This window comes from Tachysurus fulvidraco, chromosome 2 (genome assembly GCF_022655615.1).
Source record: "Tachysurus fulvidraco isolate hzauxx_2018 chromosome 2, HZAU_PFXX_2.0, whole genome shotgun sequence".
In the NCBI taxonomy this organism is placed as follows: Eukaryota; Metazoa; Chordata; class Actinopteri; order Siluriformes; family Bagridae; genus Tachysurus; species Tachysurus fulvidraco.
In genome coordinates, this window is record NC_062519.1 from 4,338,761 (window position 1) to 4,360,654 (window position 21,894).

Genomic DNA, 21,894 nt, shown 5'->3' on the forward strand with positions numbered 1-21,894 from the left:
TAAAAGAGATAGTGCCGCACCACTGCCGAAGTACGAGGTCATCTGCATAGGGGCTGATCTGTTGCTTTGACAGTTACGTGCTAATTACTGGACCTCATCCCTGCTCCAACAGTGCTTTGAGCATGGCATAAAGTGTCTTGCCCTCTATCCCCCCTCCCCCCACTCACTATCGCATCGTTCTTATTGAGAGAGCAAGCATCCCCTAATATAACCTTGACGAGAATGGCAGAGTGCAAAGCGAAATGTGCTAATTTAAACGTCAGCACTCCGTTTGACTTACCCTTAACAGCGTGGGGGTACTTTATGAGAAACAGTGCTTCGCCGCACCCTGCTAACGTCTCGTCTTTTGTTTACCACACTCCTGCGAATTGTCTCGCTTCATCCCCTCTTCTTGCTCCTTCGATGCTAATTACACTGTCAGTCCTCTCCACCTGATTACACCACATGGACCACTGGATAATGTCAAAAAATTAAACGGCTCAGTGAAAATCAATTGTCTCGTGGAGTAGGGCACTCAGTTTGCGACCGGGCGAGGTAAATGCGTCCTATGACAAAATCCGCAACAGCTTGATGTGTCCCATCTTCCTCTGAGATGCGTTTCGTTTGTGTTTCACCATCACCCAAGGCTGATAAGGTAGATGGAACAAAACAGCGGAGGATTAGGTGATATAAGCCTCATTCCATTCCTTATCAGTGCTTGATTAGTAGTGGTGCTTTGTAATTGAGATTACTGTGAGCTGAATATTAAACCGCTTCTCTTTGGGCACGGCTAGGAAGGGCGGGCATCGTTGATTTGGGTCGGCTGCTCGGAGACACTTCCTGCTTCACCGCAGGGGCCTTGAGGACCTTTTATTCTTTTCTCTCAGTCGTCGGATCAAGAAGATTTACCGCACGCCGTTCTCATAGCCTTCACATCTGTTGTTTTCTGCCAAATCCGACTGCCAGCGTGCCATCGCCCAATCAGGTTCTGGGGGCTAACAGACATTCTTGCACTTTAACATTTCCTGTTTTCATCCTTTTTATAAAATGAAAGAATAATGTGAAACAGAGAGACTCCTGGCTCTCAGTCATCTCTTTATCCTCCTTATATGGAACTCCTGAGTAGCACTGTTGTGCTGGTGTCAGAAAATTGGTGCCAGGAGGGATGAGGAAACACGCAGAGTCTCTCATTGAATTAACTGGACGCATCATAATCAGTTGCACCGAACAGGACATGAAGAGAAAAATATCAGTCTGCACATGAATATGAATGCGGCTTTGTGATATGCTGTGAATGTCAGACGCTGCTCAGAGCACTAATATGCTTGGGCACTTGCTGAACGATACGATGTCTGCGTCGAGCACCGGACACTGTTTTTCTGTGCTTTTAGGCAAGGCATGTGAAAGGATATGTCTGCTGCTATACACATTATATATATATGACTCGACTGAAATATTTTTGATGTGTTTAAAGACTCTTGGTTGGTGTTCATCAGATGTTAGGGGACAGAGTGGGTCATTGCTTTTGGTTTGCACTTAAATTAAAAATGTGTTTTTCTTTTCTTTAATCCAACCATCCATCCATTTTCCATGCCGCATACTGTATCTTACTCAGGGGTCCAATAAAGCCTTAAGTCTATCCCAGGGGACTCAGGGCACAAGGTGATGGACACCTGTGACAGGGTGCCAACCCATCTAATGACAAAATCACACACACTTAGTGAAGTAGTAGTGAAGTGAACACACACCCGGAGCAGTGGGCAGCCATTATGCTGCGGCGCCCAGGAAGCAGTTGGGGGATTTGGTGCCTTCCTCAAGGGCACCTCAGTCGTGGCCGGCCCGAGACTCGAACCCACAACCTTCGGGTTACAAGTCAGACTCTCTAACCATTAGGCCATGACTGCCCCACTACACACTACAGGCAATTTAGAGATGCCAACCAGCCTACGATGCATGTCTTTGGACTGGGGGGAATAAACCAGAGTACCCAGAGGAAACCCCAAAAGAATGCAAAACACACACAGGATAGGAATCAGACCCCATCCCTGAGGGCGTGAGGCAAAAGTGCTGCCCACAAAGCCACCATACCCAAAAAATGCACAATCATCCTGATGCATTCAGCTACTGCTTTCTTCCATCGTCATGAAGATTTCGGACCTTCACTGAGACAAGGCCGACCCTCTGAGAATCCCGAGGCATCTAGAGATGTACCTGCAGCAGTTGCTTTTTGCTTCATGAAGATTTCGGTCATTCAAAGAGATGTTACCGACTCTGCGTGTTCTTTGAGGACAACAAGCTCCTAATCAATACACAATTGTCAGACTGTATCTTACTGTAGAAAGTACATTAGTCATAATAACACACTCTGGTGTTTATAACAGTTTATAATCACACCCTCTAGTGTCACCAAAATGAGGATGAGGTTCTCTTTTGAGTCTGGTTCCTCTCAAGGTTTCTTAATCTTCCATCTATGGGAGCTTTTCCTTGCCAGACTCGCCTCAGTCACCTCAGGCTTGGTCATGATCTGCACAGCTGCTTTAAGACAATGTCTATTGTTAAAAACACTATACAAATAAAATTGAATTGAAAAAATTGAATTGAAAATTTCATATTTCTACAAAAATAATGAAACTAAGACTTGTTTAAAGCCCTTCGTCCTCATGAATGTTACTGATACAAATCAGTGCTCTTTAGATTCTTCATTAAATGAACACTTCAATAAAGGGTTAAGGTTATGAAGCCTAATCATGTCACTCTGTAACAGCTAACACCAGATTACGCTGGTATCACCATGTAATGCTAACACGAGCTGCATTTTTCAACCTGGAGCCACTTGTCCAGTCAAGTAAGACAGTACAGTATATGACAACGGATCGCTGGCAGGTGCATGGGATTGTGTTTACCAGGCTGCCATGTAGCTTTTAAACTCCAGCACAGTGTTTATGAAGGAGAAACTGCGGCTGTCTGTATTCATTCAGCTGAAGTGGAACCGCAGCGTTTCTGATGCTTCCTGCCAACACACTGTCGCTAGTTGGTATTCCTCCCTTCTACACCCATGTATTGAATTCCTATAAGCGAAGAGGAACGCTAATCGCAGAGTGCATGCAGCAGAATGCTAAAACACACCCACGTGCGGCTTTAATGTAAAGTTGCTCGCTGTCGACTCTTGTTTCACATTTTCACATGAAGCAGCTCTAGTCTGGCCATGTGCAAGACAAAAAGTGTTTCTACACCCGATTTAGTTCTAAGCTGTGGTTTTAATTTTGTTGTGTTGCAGGGTTTGATGTCGAGTTGTGGCTTATATTTTGGTGCCTTTCCGGGTTTGATGTGTGTTTTTTTTATTCTCTGCTACGTGTCTGGTTTGTTGCTGTGTTTAGAGGTTTGTTGCTGTGTTTTTAGGTTTGCTGTTGTGTTTCAGGACTCTCAAGTTTTGAAGACAGGCAAGCAAACAAAGTATTTGTGTAATTTAATTTAGTATTAAACAATTTGTTTCATTTACATTTATTCATTTGTGTGTGTGTGTGTGTGTGTGTGTGTGTGTGTGTGTGTGTGTGTGTGTGTGTGTGTGTGTGAGTGAGAGAGAGAGAGAGAAAGAGAGAGAGAGAGAGAGAGAGAGAGAGAGAGAGAGAGAGAGAGAGAGAGAGAGAGAGAAAGAGAGAGCGAGAGAGAGCGAGAGAGAGAGAGAGAGGGAGAGAGAGAGAGAGAGCGAGAGAGAGAGAGAGAGGGAGAGAGAGAGATTATGACTGGTGTTTATTGTAAGTGTTTGTTGCCTTTTTGGACTCCTTTATCATTTGTAATGTTGCTGCCATTTAAAACAGTTCGGCTCAAGCCCAGACATTTTTAGGGTCATGATTGAGGACAATGTCCCGTCCAGAGACATGATTGAGGACAATGTCCCATCCAGACACAAACCGTTTCTTGTTGAGGTTTTATTTAAACCGACCATCGAAAATACCCTCTCTAATGAATATGTTTTTTTTTTCATTGGTTGTTGCGTTAAATCTTAATCGTGATATTTTCTGATTGGCTGTTGTGTGGCCTCTTTTTTTTGATTGGCTGATAAGTGTCAGGCTCGACTAAGAACTGAGATTCCTAGAACGCTTGATTCCTGCCCGGTTCCATAGAGACACAGGGATGCGGACTGATACATTTTGGGCGCTGCGGCTTATTAAATATATGATAAATAGTCAAAAAGTTTTTTCTGCGTGAGAAATACGATGTGTGGCGGCGGGAGAGCGTGAGAAAAGACCGACATGCGTGACTGTCACTTGACAGCCCTGGTGTTTTTTTAGTTTTTGTTATTATCTTTTGGATGTTGTGTTTTTTTTGTTTTCCTATTACTTTTTCCATTGTTGAGTTTTACCGTGTTTTTGTTTTGCTTTTTTTCTTGTACTCTCAGTTTTGTTGTGATTTTAGTTTTAACGTTGTACTTTTGTCAATTTGCTTTTGCATATTAGGTTTATGACTTTATTAAAATGCTTATTATTATTTCCTAATCTGATTGTCTACCTTCATTTCCTTCGACTTGTACGTCTCTGGGCGTGAAAGTGGATATCAGAACTAATTATCAGTTAATAACCAGAACAAAAGCTCAGTTTTAGCTCACAGATGCCTGTGATTGTTTTTTTCTCCCTCATGAACACTTGTGTTTATACAAGTTAACAGTGAAGCTTTCAGCCTTGTGACTTTTTTTTAATTGTTTTGTTGTTACTCATCATGTTTAACCAAACTGTGAGGGGTTTCCAACCTCCCGAGAGCTAAAATGTTAATGGTGTTGTGTCCCAGTTCAATAACATGTTTACGACGTATCAGTGGATTGGACTTCCAGAGGATTACGAGATTTGATATTAATGTCACTGCTTATTACTTTGGTGCTGGATGACATCAGACGTTTTATACGGTATTATAAATATTTAAAGAAGTGCCATTTCAAACTGAAAAGAAAGAAAGAAAGAAAGAAAGAAAGAAAGAAAGAAAGAAAGAAAGAAAGAAAGAAAGAAAGAAAGAAAGAAAGAAAAATTTTATGTAAAAAAATTTAAATAATAATTCTGAAATTGAATTCTAAAATGTATAATTAATAACTTAAATAATAATATTTAAAAAATATAAAGAATATAGAATAAAATAGGATAATAAATGATCAAATTAATATTTCATTTAATTTGTGTTTATACTTCTTACACTTTTTATTCATTAATTCATTCATTCATTCGTTCAATCATTCAATCATTCAATCATTCATTTTCTACCACTTATCTGAACTACCTCGGGTCACGGGGAGCCTGTGCCTATCTCAGGCATCATCGGGCATCGAGGCACGATACACCCTGGACGGAGTGCCAACCCATCGCAGGGCACACACACACAACTCATTCACACACACACACACACACACACACACACACACACACTATGGACAATTTTCCAGAGATGCCAATCAACCTACCATGCATGTCTTTGGACCGGGGGAGAAAACTTACTGTACGAAGGCGTACAGCGGGTTACCCGGAGGAAACCCCCGAGGCACGGGGAGAACATGCAAACTCCACACACACAAGGTGGAGGTGGGAATCGAACCCCCAACCCTGGAGGTGTGAGGCAAACGTGCTAACCTCTAAGCCACCGTGCCTCCCTTTATTTATTTATTTATTTATTTATTTATTTATTTATTTATTTATTTATTTATGAAAATTACAATTTTAATCACAAAATTTCACTCTGTAAAATCCACGGCAAAAAGACATCTGAGATGAAAAAAATTGTTAAATATTATCTCTCTCTCTCTCACACACGTACACACACACACACACACACACACACACACACACACACACACACACACACACACACACACACACACACACACACACACATTCATGCACATTCTGTAAACTACACTTAATAGGATGGTGTCTTTTTTTTCCAAAAGTTTGACAATTCTAAAATATTTCTGACAAACAGTAAATGCTCATGATCTTCAATATTTAATCGGCATTATTTCTAGGTCCCTATTTATACCACGTTCACTGCTTTGGACAAAAGGTCCGATTTTCCATTTCTACTGAAGCACGTGTTCAGGCGACACTGCCGCGGATTTGATCTAAAATGGAAAACAAGGTTTCGCACAAAATTCATTCCAGCATGAGGGCACAGGGTCGTGAAAAAAAAGGGTGGTGGTGTTGGGGAGGTGAGACGGGGGCCAAGTACTAAGAAACTTTGTTGTTGGGAATTATATAATTTAATATATAATTGTTAAATTAGAAATGTGTGTGTCACTTTTAACTGTCAGTTAAAAGCTGCCGTGTTTCTGATTTGCTGTTGTGTTTTTTTTTGTTGTTGTTGTTGTTGTTTTTTTTGTTTATCTTTTGCTGGTATGAGTTTTAGATTTGGAGCTGTGGTTTTTGTTGCCGTTCAGTTTAGGATTTTGCTGCTGTGTTTGTAGATTGTCTGTTGTGTTTCCGACTTGTGTGTCTGGTTTTGATGTTATGTTTTTGGGTTTCCGGTTGTGTTTTTAGTTTTAGTGTTTTGTATATATATATATATATATATATATATATATATATATATATATATATATATATATATTTATATATTTATATATTTTTGTGTGTGTGTGTTTTTAGTCTTAGCCATTTGGACTTATGAGTGTAGTTGTAGTGTGGTGTTTATGGGTTTGTGGCTTTGTTTGTAGTTTTCTGTTCTGTTTCTGATTTAGAGTTGTGGTTTTAGTTGTGTTGTGTTTGTTTGTTGTTGTTGTTGTTGCCGTCGTGTGCCTGATTTTGCCGTGATGTTTTTAGTTCCCCTTTGGTTTTTTTTTTTTTAGTTTTAATTATTTATTTTTGCAGTACTTTCTGATATGCTGTCGTGTTTTATGTTTTATCTTTGTTTGTTTTGTTTTTGTACTCTTGGTTTCGTTGCGGTTTTAGATTTGCTGCTGTGTTTTGGATTTCAGGTTGTGATTTTTGTAGTTCTGTCTAATTCTGATTTGTTTTTATAGGTCTAATGTTGTTATGTTTCCAGGTTGGTGTTGTGTTTTTTTTTTTTAGTTTGGCTCTACTTCTTTCGGTGTTGTGTTCTCTTTGCTTTTTTTTTTTATTTTTTATTCTTTTTTAAAAATGTAAATAAAATCTGAAATATCACTTAAAACTTCATAAAGATTGTGAGAATGATCTCAAAGAGCTTCTAATTTAACCTAAACATTTCTAACTAGGAATCTTATCTTAAAAGTTATTCAGGATCTCAGATCAACTCTAAACAAGGAAAAAACAACATCTTTTATCTTAGAGAGGAGGCGGGGCTAAACCCTGTTACTAGGTATGACACATTCTTTTGAAGACTGTGATTGGTTGTCCGTTTAAAAAATAAATAAATAAATAAATAAATAAAAAATAGGAGCACTTTTAAAAATCTTCACGTTGTCTTTATGTTAAGATATTTGAGTCTATATCATATAGGGATTACGTTCATATTACGACCGATCATATTACAGATGTTCTAACATCTGTATGTTATAAATGTAATGTAAATATAAATGTAAACATCTCCGACACAGAGCAGAAATGTTATAGAGGTCTTCTTCACTACTCTTAAGACATTTTGAGATGCTTTATGAATAACTTTACTGGGATCTGCTCTAATTTTAAGGGAAAAACCACATTTCTAAGAATTTTCTTAGAAGTACATTGCTAGGAGAAACTCTGCACTAAGATCTTTATAAATAAAGATCTCTATCTTTATAAATACAGGCCTGGTCTGTATTAATGATTCAATTCAAATTTATTTGTATAGCGCTTTTTACAATTGACATTGTCTCAATGCAGCTTTACAGAACATAAACATAGAACAAAATATATAAATATAAAGTTTAATAGAATACAAAATTCCAGATTAATATTAGATAGATTTAGTTCACGATGTGTACTGTATGTATTTATCCCCAATTAGCAAGTCTGAGGTGACTCAGGCAGCAGTGGGGAGGAAAAACTCCCTTAGATGGTAAAGGAAGAAACCTTGAGAGGAACCAAACTCAAAGGGGAACCTCATCCTCATTTGGGTGACACTGGAGGGTGTGATTATAAATATACAGTCAAACAGATGTTGTATAGATGCCAAAGATCACATGGAGTTCACATCTTTTTAGTATAGCAGAGTCTAACTGTAGCTGGTAAATCTCTAGATGCCTCAGGATTCGCCGAGTCAGCCTCATCTCAGTGGGGGTCCAAAATCTTCATCGCACGGAAGACGATCGGAGCTGGAACAATTTCTGGATGCCTCGGGACGGGTAGAAGAAGAGAAGCAGTGGAGCGGGATTAACATAGCTGCTGCCCATAATATTTGCAAGTCTGATACAATAGTGCACAGTATTATGGGATGTATTATGTGTACGCCTGACTAAAGAGATGAGTTTTTAATCTACATTTAAACTGGGAAAGTGTGTCTGCGCCCCGAACACTATCAGGAAGACTATTCCAGAGTTTGGGAGCTAAATAAGAAAACGCCCTACCACCTTTAGTAGACTTAGATATTCGTGGAACTACCAGAAGTCCTGAGTTTTATGATCTCAGAGAGCGTGAAGGATTGTAACGTGTTAGAAGACTAGTTAGATACATGGGAGCTAAACCATTAAGAGCCTTGTACGTAAGTATCAGCAGTTTGTAATCAATTCTAAACTTAACAGGTAGCCAGTGTAGAGATGATAAAATTGGACTAACTGTAGCCTATTTATTAAAGATGCAGGACAACCATTTAGTAATGCATTACAGTAGTCCAGTCTAGAGGTCATGAATGCATGAACTAGCTCCTCAGCATCAGATACAGACAGGCAGACATGAGTGTTAATTCTTCCTGCGCCGCTTGATACTTTGCGGTTTTCCATTTCCTTCTTCTACATGCAGCATTAAAGTACACTGTACTATGAGTATGCTTCTACTACTACTTTATTCTGCCAGTAATGTCCTTTCCTTTTCACTGTATTGAGGTTAATGTGTTCTGGTGCTTACTTTTCTACCCTCTTACCGAAAATAATTTCCCAGTTTTTTTTTTTTTTTTTTACAATTTGTACTTCTCTAGAACTTAGAGAAGCTACGAGAGGAATATACTCGAATATATGTGTGTTTTTCTTTAAAGGAAATGTGAATCTAATCTGACATGGTAAGACTAATTATCTATCATATCCATAGACAGTGGAAGGATAAATAGTGCACTGAGAATACTTGTGAAACATGAAGAAAAAAAAAAAGAAGACATACAGTACATCACCTTCGGAGCATTAATCATAGGGATGATGCCTGCTTGTTGATCGTTGCGTCTAATGCACTACAAATTTAGCCACGGCTGAACTTAAAAATGAAACATTTCACAGAAGCCGCAGGAGTGAAATGTATCCGAAGGTGCAAACGCTCCATCTGTGTCACTGGATCCTGACGACGTTAATTAGTTAGCGTTAATTCGCTCTCACACATCAGACATGGAAAGCACGACCACGTAATAACAGAGTCATTTGTAACCCCGTTGCACATTTTTTCTGTTCATCTGACAGCTTGACGATTAAAACTCCAATCTTGCTGCAATCAAGGTCACCTCTTTATGTTTTTTTTTTCGCCATGGTCCAACATCTGTGTGATTTTTTTTTTCCTTTAACCACCTGCCAGAGTAATTCTGTTACATCTCTAACCATAATGGAGCGGATACGCTAATGTTATTCTATACACGTAGATCATTAAAGAGTCCTCCTTCTTATCAGAATCACGAGCATGTGGACATCATAATCGCCAACCTAGATCCGACATATGGACCACGTTGCCTTGGAGAAACGGGTGGGTCACGTCCCATGTAGGGCGCCAGGTCATGGGTACCACCAGCTGTGAACCTCGGCCTTTAGCAGCACAGAACAAATCTCTCTTTAATTAGCTCTCACCTGCTTTATCGGCTGCAAACCCTACGCCTTCGTTTCTTCACCTGCTTTCCATCTTTTCTCTTTCTTTTCCTTCTCCTTCTTGGTTTCATTGCGGTTCCCGGAGCTGAAAGAGCAGCAGATGGGTTTTGAGAGGAAGTCTGGAAGGATGTGTGCCCTGCGAAATTGACTGGGTGGAATGGGGCATCATGTTGATATGTAAATCACTTTCTCTGTGCTGATGGATGCACTATGCCAAGAGTCTCTGACTGTGCACACATCAGTATTCAGACCTGAGAAGTAACTAAGTGCTAATCAGACAGTTTGATGGGATTGGGAGTAAAATTCTCACTTGGGCAACATTTTGGATCAGTGGTTGAGTTGGACAATCCCTAGGAAAAAGTGAGCAATAAACATAGCAGATATCTTTGGGAATGTTTTAATTATTACCTCATTTTATCATGATTGATCTTATTGACCTTATTTAATCAATTTCATAGCAAATTAAAAGTGTTATCATATAACAATTTCAGTATCTTGCGGCTCATGAGCAGTTAACTGTCGGTGCATTAAAACGATTAAAATGATAAAACGCATTAAACCCAATGCATTTATTCGTGTGAATATTAATATCAACCTAAACAGCAAATTTGATTTGACAGCACATGCAGTGATTAATTGCAGTGATCATTACAACTAGAACTGTTCATGCGGCAATATATAATGTAATACACTAGGGTCTTATTAAACGACGTGAATTTTAGAGCTTTTTGTTTTCTTGTTCATAAATTACTTTTAAATTGTCTAGCAATTTTATGCTACATTATATTACATTTGAGAAACTTGTCCTCAGTTCAGTCCAGTCCACTGTTGTTGTTGCTTTATTTATTTATTTATTTATTTATTTATTTATTTATTTTCCGTGCTTAAATCGAAGCACTTAGATTGAAAGGGTGGTTGTCTAAACACTGCTATTCGACAACAGTCCAGCCTTCACAGAGGTGTGATCTCCACTCGGGTAATTTGCATAGACTGAACGGAGAGTCTGCAAAATCTATATAAACAGGTGTGTAACCTCACTCTAGATATGCATCACTTGTGTAAATATTGGCAGAAATTTGGGACCTGTCACTGAAGTCCTTAAATGAGATATCTGCAATTCATGCGTGTAAATGCAATAGGATTATTTTTCTAATTTCACTTCTGAATGCCAGGAGGCACTATGGCATATTGGTATACTGGCATATTGCCTTGCACATCTGGGGTTGGTGGTTCAATTCCTGTCTCTGCTTTCTGTGCTTCTGGATTTTCCTCTAGGTTCTCCTGTTTCTTTCCCCCAGTCCAAAAACATGTCCTGTAGGCAGATTAGCATCTCTAAATTGTCTGTTGTGTGTGTGTGTGTGTGATTGTTTTTTTTTTTTTTTAGATGGCTTGGCTTCCTGTCCAGGTTACCCCCTGTTATGTGCCCTGAGTTCCTTTGGGATAGGCTCCATGTTCTCTGTGACCCTGTCTAGGATAATGGTACATAAATTGGATGGATGGACGGATGGATGGTTGGATGGACAGATGGATGGTTGTATAGTTGGATGGATGGATAGATGGATGGTTGGATAGTTTGATGGACAGATGGATAGTTGGATGGTTGAATGGATGGATGGTTGGATCTCCTTTAACTTTTAACCCTTTTTACCAGTACACTGTGGTTCCATTCTGCCAACAAATTGGAAATCAACTCATTGGATTTTTTGAATCAGTAAAAACAAACAAATTATTTTATCCTAAGTCACCGATTTAAAACGATTCAGGACATCTTTAGTGCGAGACGTTTGTTTTCACCGATGTTGGGATAACCTTTACCTTTCAGGGATGACCTTTAACTTTTAGGCTAACAGAATTATAGTGGTTGACGATACCTTCATGCTTCATTTTAGATGCTTTTGAACAAGCACTCGGGGCATCTCATGGAGCAGAAATGGGTCACCATTTACTTTGAAGATAACAAAGCCTTTTTCTTCTTCTTTCCTTTTCTATAAATATATTGCCCCTAGTAGGCTAACAAAAAAAAAAAAAAAAAAAAAAAAAACAGAAGCACTTACAAAAGCCCTGATTGCCTTCTTTTAAATGAGCATCATATTAACAACCACTGTGGCATCAGACATGACAAAGACATTCGATGGTGAACACGGACACAAGAAAATTATTTGGGCCTTTGGGGAAAATAGTAAGAAGCCGGAAACTTGTTGCTTATGTGGTGTCTAAATAGTGTTGATACCAATGTCATTATTTGAATAACCACCAATCTGTATTTCTCAACTTCAGGTAGAAATTTTATTAAGGCAACCGTACAAAACAAATAGTCAGGCATCTTTAGTTTACATTGTGGTCAAACAATATTGCTTTTTCATTGAAAACTAAGATTTGGTTGAATTATGCTACAACAAATACTAGATATACTAACAAGCTAACAATGTCAGGAAGGCCAGTTATGATTTTATGTTGTCTTGCAGACCTTTAGCTCTTGGGTTATAATTCCATTATTCATAGCAATGCATTCTATTCTGTAACTTTGATGAATTATTCAGTAACTACTGTGAAACTGTGAGAGTAAAGAATATACAGTTGGAAGCTGCCAATTGCTACTAGAGGATTGCGGTCAGAGGTCATTAACCGGTGGACCGCGGCCCTGATGTGGACTTAGAAAAAGTATTTTAAAGTTCTTGAGAAAATTCTGTAGAAGAGATGATAAACTCCTCGTTCAGCAAGTCGAATATTATAAAAATGTACCAGCTCAGTTTCTGGGACAGATCCGATGCGTTTTATCCAATCACAAAGCTTTATACAAATGATTTCTCTTCGTAAAGTTCACTGGTCCAGATGGTAGAAATATTACTTCAGAAAATTACTAAATTTTGTGTTTCGGATATTTTTTTTTATAGTATTGTTTTATAACGGATCCCTGCTTTGATTAATAAGCTGACAGCAAGAATAGTTTCTGTTGACTATTTTTATGGACAAAGAAGTATCAGGTACTGTTTGCTTGAGAAAGTGTCCAGATTCTGTTAGGATCAAAATATAATAAGACAAAACACAGCAATGACCCAGTTAATCAACAACACTGGATTATTTTTAGACAGTTCCTAACCTTTAGAAGAATTTTAGAATAGACCTTCTGAAATTGTTTGACTTAGTGGTTAAAAATTAATTTTTTTGTCCTGTAGGAATAAAATTGGGAAATAGAAGCCCTTACATCACTACATATACATTACAGCACATATTTAATTCTTTTCTCTGCATATCCCGACTGAGGATGTTTGGGTTGGAGCACAGGGTCAGCTATGATACACTACCTATGGAACAGTGAGGGTTAAGGCCCTTTCTCAATTGACCAAGAGTGGCAGCTTGACATTGCTAGGACTTGTACCATAATCTTCTGATCAACAATCCAGAGCCTAAACCGCTTGATCCACCACTGCCCAATAAGGTGTTATATATAAATAAAGAGTTCATCTATAATTAAAAAAGTGTCACACGGGACAATTTTGAAGTTGATCTGTCCAGTGACAAACAGTGCAATGATCCAGAAGTAAACCAGATCCATAAAGCAATTCCACTATGAGAAGTAAAACAGCATAGTTGACGTAGACGAAGAGCTGCTATATGACTTGTGCATCTGGACAGCGGTCTGGCATGATGCCTTTTGAGGATCCAGAATACATTTGTTACTACAGGGAATCATATATTGCTGAGGCCTCCAGATTGAGTAGAGAGCCAGACTGAACAACTTGCTATTCCCTGGAGACTGGTCAAAGACAAAGCAATCTCCACCTGCAAAGATTGCCTGCATCTTACACAGCTAGACTCTCGAATGACTCGGGCCACTGCGCGCTGCTTGTGTGTACTCTCGTCATGACTGATGTTTGATTACCAATTAAACATATCTGTCCTAGATGGCAGAGGAGAAGATGGAATAAAAATGAGGCCGGCAGCAGGGTAGAATGTGCCGGATGAGTGTGAGTCAACGAGGTGATTCAATATTCAAGTGTGGGGGGTAGAGAGGAGTGTTCATGTTGGACAGATGGCCTCAGGCTGTCATCTGACTCACTTTATTTTTGGCGTGTTTGTATTTGCACGTACATTCTGCCGAAGACAGGGAGGGAAGAAGGAACCGGAGGCGTGATTGATGTCATAAATTACTAGTGATTGATGCTCACTTTCCTCAGCAGCAACATTAAATGGCATTAAAGCTGCACAGATACTGACACACTGAAAACCCCACACACAAACGCAACTCTCCACGACACAATTACGCTTACCTTCTGCTCTGCCGCTTCGCTCAGCATCAGTTCTGTCGTGAAATATATATGCGAACATCGTAAAAAAAAAAAAAATTCAGGCAATTATACAGTATGGTCAGGGATCGGTGTGGAATCTTTGATAATTATACAGCAATCCAGATCCACATTGGAAATCCATATCCTTCTAAAATGGTAGGCTTTTATTACATAGCCCTGATATCTACATAGATATTAACACCTGTTGGTTATGGAGAAATTAAATGAGAGAGAATAAATATGGCCTTTTCTGATGTACTGCTTCGTTTTACAATGTACTGCTTTTGACCAATCAGAATCGAGAATTCCACAGTTTTGCCCATGTTGTATATTTATATTTTGCCTTGAATTACTTCTTGATAGCTTAATAGCTTGACTTGCCTAATGCTCATTTTATATGACTGCCATTTTGCACACATAGCTTTGAGCTCTGAGCGGCATCTACATCCACGACGCTCCGACTTTCACTGACTTGCTCCTGCAAAGTACATAAACAATGTTAAGACCTTTGTGTTCCAGAAATATGGACACATTTTTTTGCAGCAGGAGAGCTCTTCAGCCTGCCTTTCATTGCCTACTTTATTAGCGCTCTGTGTTTAGCTGCTGTGAAAAGCTCTCAGGCCTACCACTAGCCAATACCCTCTCCAAATAGAAATGCCTTCAGGAGCGCTGGAACAAATAACTATTTTTTTTTTTCGCTATTTATTTTTTAACTATGTTTTATGTTCAAAAAAAGGACTACACGTGGACTAAACATGCTAAACATGTGGAAATCGGAGCCTGTTCTTTACTTCAGGCTCTTGGTGGGGAAGACAGTGTTCGCTATGCTAAAAGGGATATGCTTTTATCACAGGGGAAATTATTATTTATACCACAACATTGAAAAAAAAAAAACGAGAGAAAAAAAAACGTCAGTGCCGCCGGTCTATTAATACGTGTTGGATCATATACTTTTTCAAAGTGGATTTCTAGGTATTTTATATTTGAAATAAATTTACACGCTATTTCACCTTAATTCAACTTGCAAGCAAATCTGTGTTGATAAAGCATCAACACTGGGGCATGTGGTAGCCTAGTGGTTAAGGTGTTGGGCTAACAATCGGAAGGTTGTGAGTTCGATCCCAGGTCCACCAAGCTGCGACTGCTGGGCCCCTGAGCAAGTCCCTTAACCATCAATTGCTCAGCTGTATAAAAAAATGAGATAATGTAAGTCGCTCTGGATAAGGGCATCTCCAAATGATGTAAATGTAAAGCTCCATGAAACCTACATAATAACTTACTTACCTAAGCACAGGATATCATAACTCCTATGTCATCCTCGGTCAGGTGACATAGTATCTTCTTGACATCAGGTTGTTCTATGATTGACATAAGATTATAACCAACTTATTAGCTCACTGTATATGTGACATGTTGAACATCACTATCAGTAAGAAGAAAGTCTTAGACTTAGAAAAATCTGCATAGCAAATAATATGTTATTACAATGATATGTCTTTCATTGTCAAAGCCACTACATTACAGGGTTATAAGCAGTTAAGTTCAAGATGGCAAATGGCAAATGTCAAAAGCAGGCGTAAATAGGAAGTAAAGTCAGAATACACTGAACAGTTTTTGGAAAATTGTTTATTTATTCGCCTATGAACACTCACTTCATGAAGTGGTTATTACTTATATTGTAATGCAGATCTGCCTGAATGTAGTTTTAACACAATATTCTGCCCACAGCAATCTGTCACTTAATTCGGGAGTCAGCTCGACATCAGAAGTGACATATATGACAGTTGCTGGGGGTTTATAAAGAGCTTATATACTGTAGATGTCATGTAGTCTTATGAACGCCACTCATTTTTTTGAAGGACTTTTTCCTTCAGGAATGCTTATGTATATACTGACTGTAATTCAGTTTTACAATAACGTTGAAAATATATTATTAGTAGTAGGTTAGACTTGAGTAGGAGGTGAATTAAAGCAGATTTTCTTACTTTCTTTTTTTTTTTTTTTTTAGTTAGAAGCTGCGCTGCACAACCCAGTCCAGTGTGCTCTGCTTGGGTTCTCTGCAGCAAGCATGTCGCTTCCTCAGGGATACCTCTGGGTAAGTTAAATCTGTCTATCTGTCCGTCTGTCTGTCTGTCTGTCTGTCTGTCTGTCTGTCTGTCTGTCTGTCTGTCTGTCTGTCTGTCTACAAAAATATTAACACCAAGCAGTCATACGTTAAACAAAGTATGTTCCCAAATGAAACATTTACACAAGGCCTTTTTAAAAATAAATCTGATTGTGAAGTGAAGTGAAGTGGTTGTGGTACGTAGCTAAAAATCATAAGAGAAGCCAGTATGAGGAAGCACAACAATCAGCTACGTCTAAGCAAAATTCAGTTCAGTCATTTTCAAAAATCCTACCTGGACCGATAAGAAAATGTGGCTTCACCTGCAAAAAAGGAGAAATCGCCTCCATTTAGACACGAATGGAAAAAGTAATTTTCATGGCCAAGATACAAGGCTGTCGATGAAGAGACAAAAATATTCTGCTCGCTCTGTGAAGGTTCGGGATGAAAGAATGGTTAAAAAAAAAGAAGAAGAAGAAAAAGTCAGACCAATATGAAAACGTTGGCTTGACCACAGAGTGCGACTTGATTATTTTGTTATTACGATATCTCATATACTAGGCATAGTGCAAAGTGTAACGGTGCAAAAGAAAGGAAATGAGATGAACAAATTTTTTCCAGTTTGTCTGTAAACTTTATCATCTCCAGGTATGTTGGCCGTAAGCACATTTTTTATATATATTTATATATATTCTCTCTCTCTCTCTCTCTCTCTCTCTCTCTCTCTCTCTCTCTCTCTCTCTCTCTCTCTCTCTCTCTCTCTCTCTCTGTATATCCTGCACTTGCTGCTATTGAACTCTTTAGTTAGACCTAAACTGCATTTTGTTGCCTTGTACCTGTGCATGTGTAATGACAATAAAGTCTAATCTAAGAATCTTTAAGAATCTAATTTCAAAAGAATCTAATCTAATCTCTCTCTCTCTCTCTCTCTCTCTCTCTCTCTCTCTCTCTCTCTCTCTCTCTCTCTCTATTTGAATGTATTTCATCTCTAATCACACTGATATTATGATATTATTTACAGGTTACATGTTGAATAAAACACTGAAAACCTTTATGTATTTCTTATATTATATTATATTATTCATTCATTCATTCATTCATTTATTCATTCATTTTCTACCGCTTTATCCGAACTACCTCGGGTCACGGGGAGCCTGTGCCTATCTCAGGCGTCATCGGGCAATATTATATTATATTATATTATATTATATTATATTATATTATATTATATTATATTATATTATAATAATTAGATGTTGCTATTTATTTATAAAACTACATTATACTTATATTACAGTTCTGTACAAGGCATTATACATCTATATAGTACATTAGACATGTGTGATGTAGGTATGATATGTGAAATTCTAAGCCTGGCTGGATTAAATTCCCTTTCGTGTTTTTTTTTTAAGGTAAAAGCGTCAATAAGTAGTCACTTTTATACAAAACATGAACAAAATGAACAGGATCTCAGTTTTTATTCTTAGTAGTTACATAATGCTACACTAGTTATTTATGACCAAAGTTATATTTCACTAAATAACACTACATTTTCAAATGAATTTAAACAACTTGGAGATACCTTATGGATATGTTAGGACAAGTTCTCAGCGTGTTCACTATTCTCTAGATAGGAAGTGTACCTGGAATAATACAAGTAACTGCTGCAGTTTAAAACTCGTGTTGTCCAGGAAAAGATTGCTTCATTAGTATAATAGCATCAAAACAAAACAAAAGGTCAAAATCTATAATAACTCTAGTTCCTTCTTCTAAAAATTCATCTCAGGATCCATGAAGCAATCAATATGCAGCCGTCCACCACTTTCTTCTATATATAATAACCAAGTAATATCACTTTTAGAAGTTTCACAGGCTCCACTTTGCTCTCCAGTTTTGTTCGGTTTATCACATAATCCTAAAGTCCACAGCAGCTGGACAAATCCAATCAGTCCCCCTGGACACAAAAGGATGCCCTTATCTGTGTGTTTGAGTTAATTGTATTTGGGGATATTCTGAATTACTGGGGATATTCTGGCCAAGACTCAGGAGTGAATCTGAAAGAGAAATGGCTTCATGGTGCCTTTTGTCTGATTTTGCAGCTCAGTCAATCTTCTTTAAATGTTTAGATGAATTACAAGATGGTTCGTACGGTGACGGCTTACGGAAAGGTCTAAAGTCTTTTTTTCTGACTTGTGGGTGCAGATTTTATTTTTATTTTGAGAAGACTTTACTGTAGGAACTAAAATAGTAGATATTTGGAAAATGATCTAAATTATTATTGAAGGTATTTACATTGAAAAATGCTTAGATACAGATACAAAATGTCCAATGCAGGCTTGAAAATATTTAACCATTACTTAAAACATGAAACAGGTATGTTAATATGAATTTTTAGATATTAACAAGTATTCAATTTAAGTCAAATATAGATACATACACACATACTCACATACGTCCCTCTTTTAAACGGTAAATAACTCCTAGTCCAATCACAAGACAAATTTAGTATTGTTTAAAAGTTTTAAACCTGCAGGTTCGACATGCATGTGAGGCTTCTGTGTCACATCTGAAGCAAAATATCGACATGTAATTTGCTCTAGTTTCACTTTTTTACCTGATCGTAGCTTAAAAGGGTCGAACCAAAGTTCAGAAAATGTCAGCGATGTTGAATAACGTTTTATTACAATTAGACATCAGTGGCATTCCACCAGTAAAAATGGTGTGCGCTTGTTTCTGGTCCAATCGATTCAACATTTAGTTCATGGCAGGTGTCATTTACCCGGATTTTCACGCTAGTTGGATAAATGCAGAAAAACCTGAGGGAGGATAAGCCTTCACGTCATGCCTCCTCAATGAGGAACGACGCTAATCACGCCACACAAATAGCCTCATGGGATTTTTCTTGTGGCTTTGATCAAATTAATGACATTGCTTCTAAGTCAGCGAGTCGGGCGTCCTTCCTCCCTCCTTTTATTTGTCTTTCTCTCACTAGCTTTGTAGCCTCTAAGCACCTGCTACTAATTAAAATATCGATCTTTCCTAGAGTACAACACCTTCTTTACTGAGATGTGCAGCTTTCACCCTCTGCTCACTTTATAGACTCTAACAGGCTTTGTTCATCGATCGTTTGGACAAAGGAATAGTTTAGATGTTTACCATGAAACAAATTTATTTGACATTACTTTGATTTAAATTGACCCGTCCAATTATGCCAAGATAAATAATAGTCCTCCTCTACTGCAGGGATCATGGGTTAAGGAGATGTTAGGGTGAGAATTCGAGTGAATAGAAAAGTCAGGTGGGACTTAATTAAATAATTAAATAACACCATCGGCTGAAAATGGCAAAAGTAGGACATTTTTAATCAAAACAGTACAGATGCTAGGAAATATAAAAATAAGCATAAAATCGAGTGTCAAATCTCATTTTAATTAAAAAAGAAGAACATGATCTTTTGCGTGATCAGTGCGGTCATGTTCAAACAGTTTGAGAAGTAGATCAACAGTGAAAATATCAGTGAGGAAACAGTTTCCTTCAACTACAACAGACAAGATTTAGGAATATATTGAAAATATATTGTAATATATATTTTTTTTTTGTTATTGTTTTTTTTTTTTTTTTTTTTTTTACTGTTTACTGATTTTTTTACTCTCCTCCAGCCCTTTTCAGGGTTGATAGATCGGCATGCAATTATCATTTGTCGGTTACAGTGTGTATGCTTTATGTAAAAGAGTTCAATGTGTCACAGTGTTTAAAAGTTTGTTCACTCATCAATAGCCAAAGGATTTTTTTTTTTTTTGTAGGCGTCTATGGAAGTTTCATTAAGTCTTCCAAAACTCAATAAAATACTGAAGCTTGTTGTCAGAAATTAGGAAGAAAGGATAGATAGGAAATGGAAAAGTCATTCATCTTTGGTAAGCTGTTTATCCTGATCATAGAACATCCCAAAGCGGGGATGATAACTATACTGTATAACCATTACGGGTAAGAAATAAAATACCGCTCAGATGTCCTGTTCTACTCCTCCCTTCTCTCTTCCACAAATATAGCCTTATTAATTCTGACAGTGCATTGGCTTAACGGGAAGCTTTCACAGCTTCCTGGCTGAGAAACAGAGGCGAGTCCAGGGCATGTTTCCAGACATCTATTCCTCCAAACAAGTCCTGATGAGTTTGTCCATCTCACTGGATTCTAGGAGTAATTGAATTGAATCCAAGAGAGGATAAGCAGCGCTAACATGGGGATGGGGTTGTTTTTAGGGATTTGGACTAAGAGATAAGTCTACACTATCTCATGCAGCCGGTGCTGCAGGCTGTTATTAGCTTTTTGTCTCTCTATCAAGTGCAATGGCCTTTAGCTAGACATCCTGTAGCTGTGTTACAAATCAAACAAATTATGGGACGGTTATTTTCTGTGGCAAGTTTTCTGTGGCTGAAACACTGTATTTAGGCCTCGGAGGTCTCTTTTGGAGAACGGATTAATCTTCGCTGTCCAGAAGCATCTTCCCCGTTTCTGCCGCCATGCCATTTTATGAATATTACACTTGGCACTTTGGTTCTTTTCAAGCTTTTGAACTTGCAGCTCATTGACAGCTTTTGGTAATTGGTGGATTTAGGGTTAAGCATCGACGGATGAGCCAATTTGCATGTAGGCATGCTGGGATTGCCAATGAGTTCTGTTAGTTTGTAATTGTGAGTGTCTCTGCTGCATTGGGAATGAATTATTAATGAACAAGGTGCCAAGAGGGAGTATTGATAAAAGCAAAACCCTCTGTTTCTTTAGAGTGGATTATTATTTTATGACTTAACCCCTTTCCAAGTATGCCTTTGGAGCATGGAATTGTACAGCTGGAGAAATTTGCTAGAGCAATTTGAATTTGAATGAGGTACAATTCTTATATATATGTAGGCAGAAGTTACAGAATATATTTGCAGAGTTCAACGAGACCAAAGCAAACAATCCAACAGGGTGAATCCACAGATAAGGTCAGAATAAACTAAGACCGAAAGCAGAACGCGAAAGCAAATCCAAATCACAAACCATAGAAACACAATACAGAGACAGACAATACTTCACACTGACTGTAGTGTGCATGTGTCTTAAATGTGAATAGAATCCGGATATGACCTTGACCCGGGAAGTCTGGCATCTTGGTGATGGCATTTCAGGCGGAGATGTTATATAGATGACACCCTACCACCACCACCACACACGCACACCCCAAGGAGCACCTCCTGGTATTCCCATATGAACACATCCTCTGGGCCATATCCCTCCTAATTGTATGAGGTACTGGAGTTTGCCGCATCATCACAGAGTATCCAGGAGCATATAGACAAGGTTGGCAGGGGTGGATTCTTTCATCTGGCACTTGAGGGAAATCCCCTCCGTACCTGGTGCTGGAATAGGGTGGGTTGGTAGCGTGTTGTTTGCGCAAAAGATCGTCTAAGCAAATAGCCACCGTAATAGCCCGGGATAGTGGCATTTTCACGTCCTTGCATGCTAACTCCGCTTGCAGTGCTGTGCATAAACCATCCCAAAACACAGTACAGAGCACAGATTTGTCCCAACTTCTCTGTGTGGCTAAT

General features: G+C 38.4%; 1 protein-coding gene across 3 annotated transcripts in view; it reads left to right on the forward strand.

The window, feature by feature from the left end:
- The window catches only part of arhgef10la (Rho guanine nucleotide exchange factor (GEF) 10-like a), a 161,303-nt gene that overhangs the window by 108,624 nt on the left and 30,785 nt on the right, over nucleotides 1-21,894 (forward strand). For all 3 annotated transcript variants that reach the window (XM_027167845.2, XM_027167846.2, XM_027167848.2), the window contains one exon: nucleotides 16,211-16,297. In XM_027167845.2, coding sequence (XP_027023646.1) covers nucleotides 16,211-16,297 — 87 coding nt within the window. The remainder of the gene's footprint in view (nucleotides 1-16,210; nucleotides 16,298-21,894) is intronic.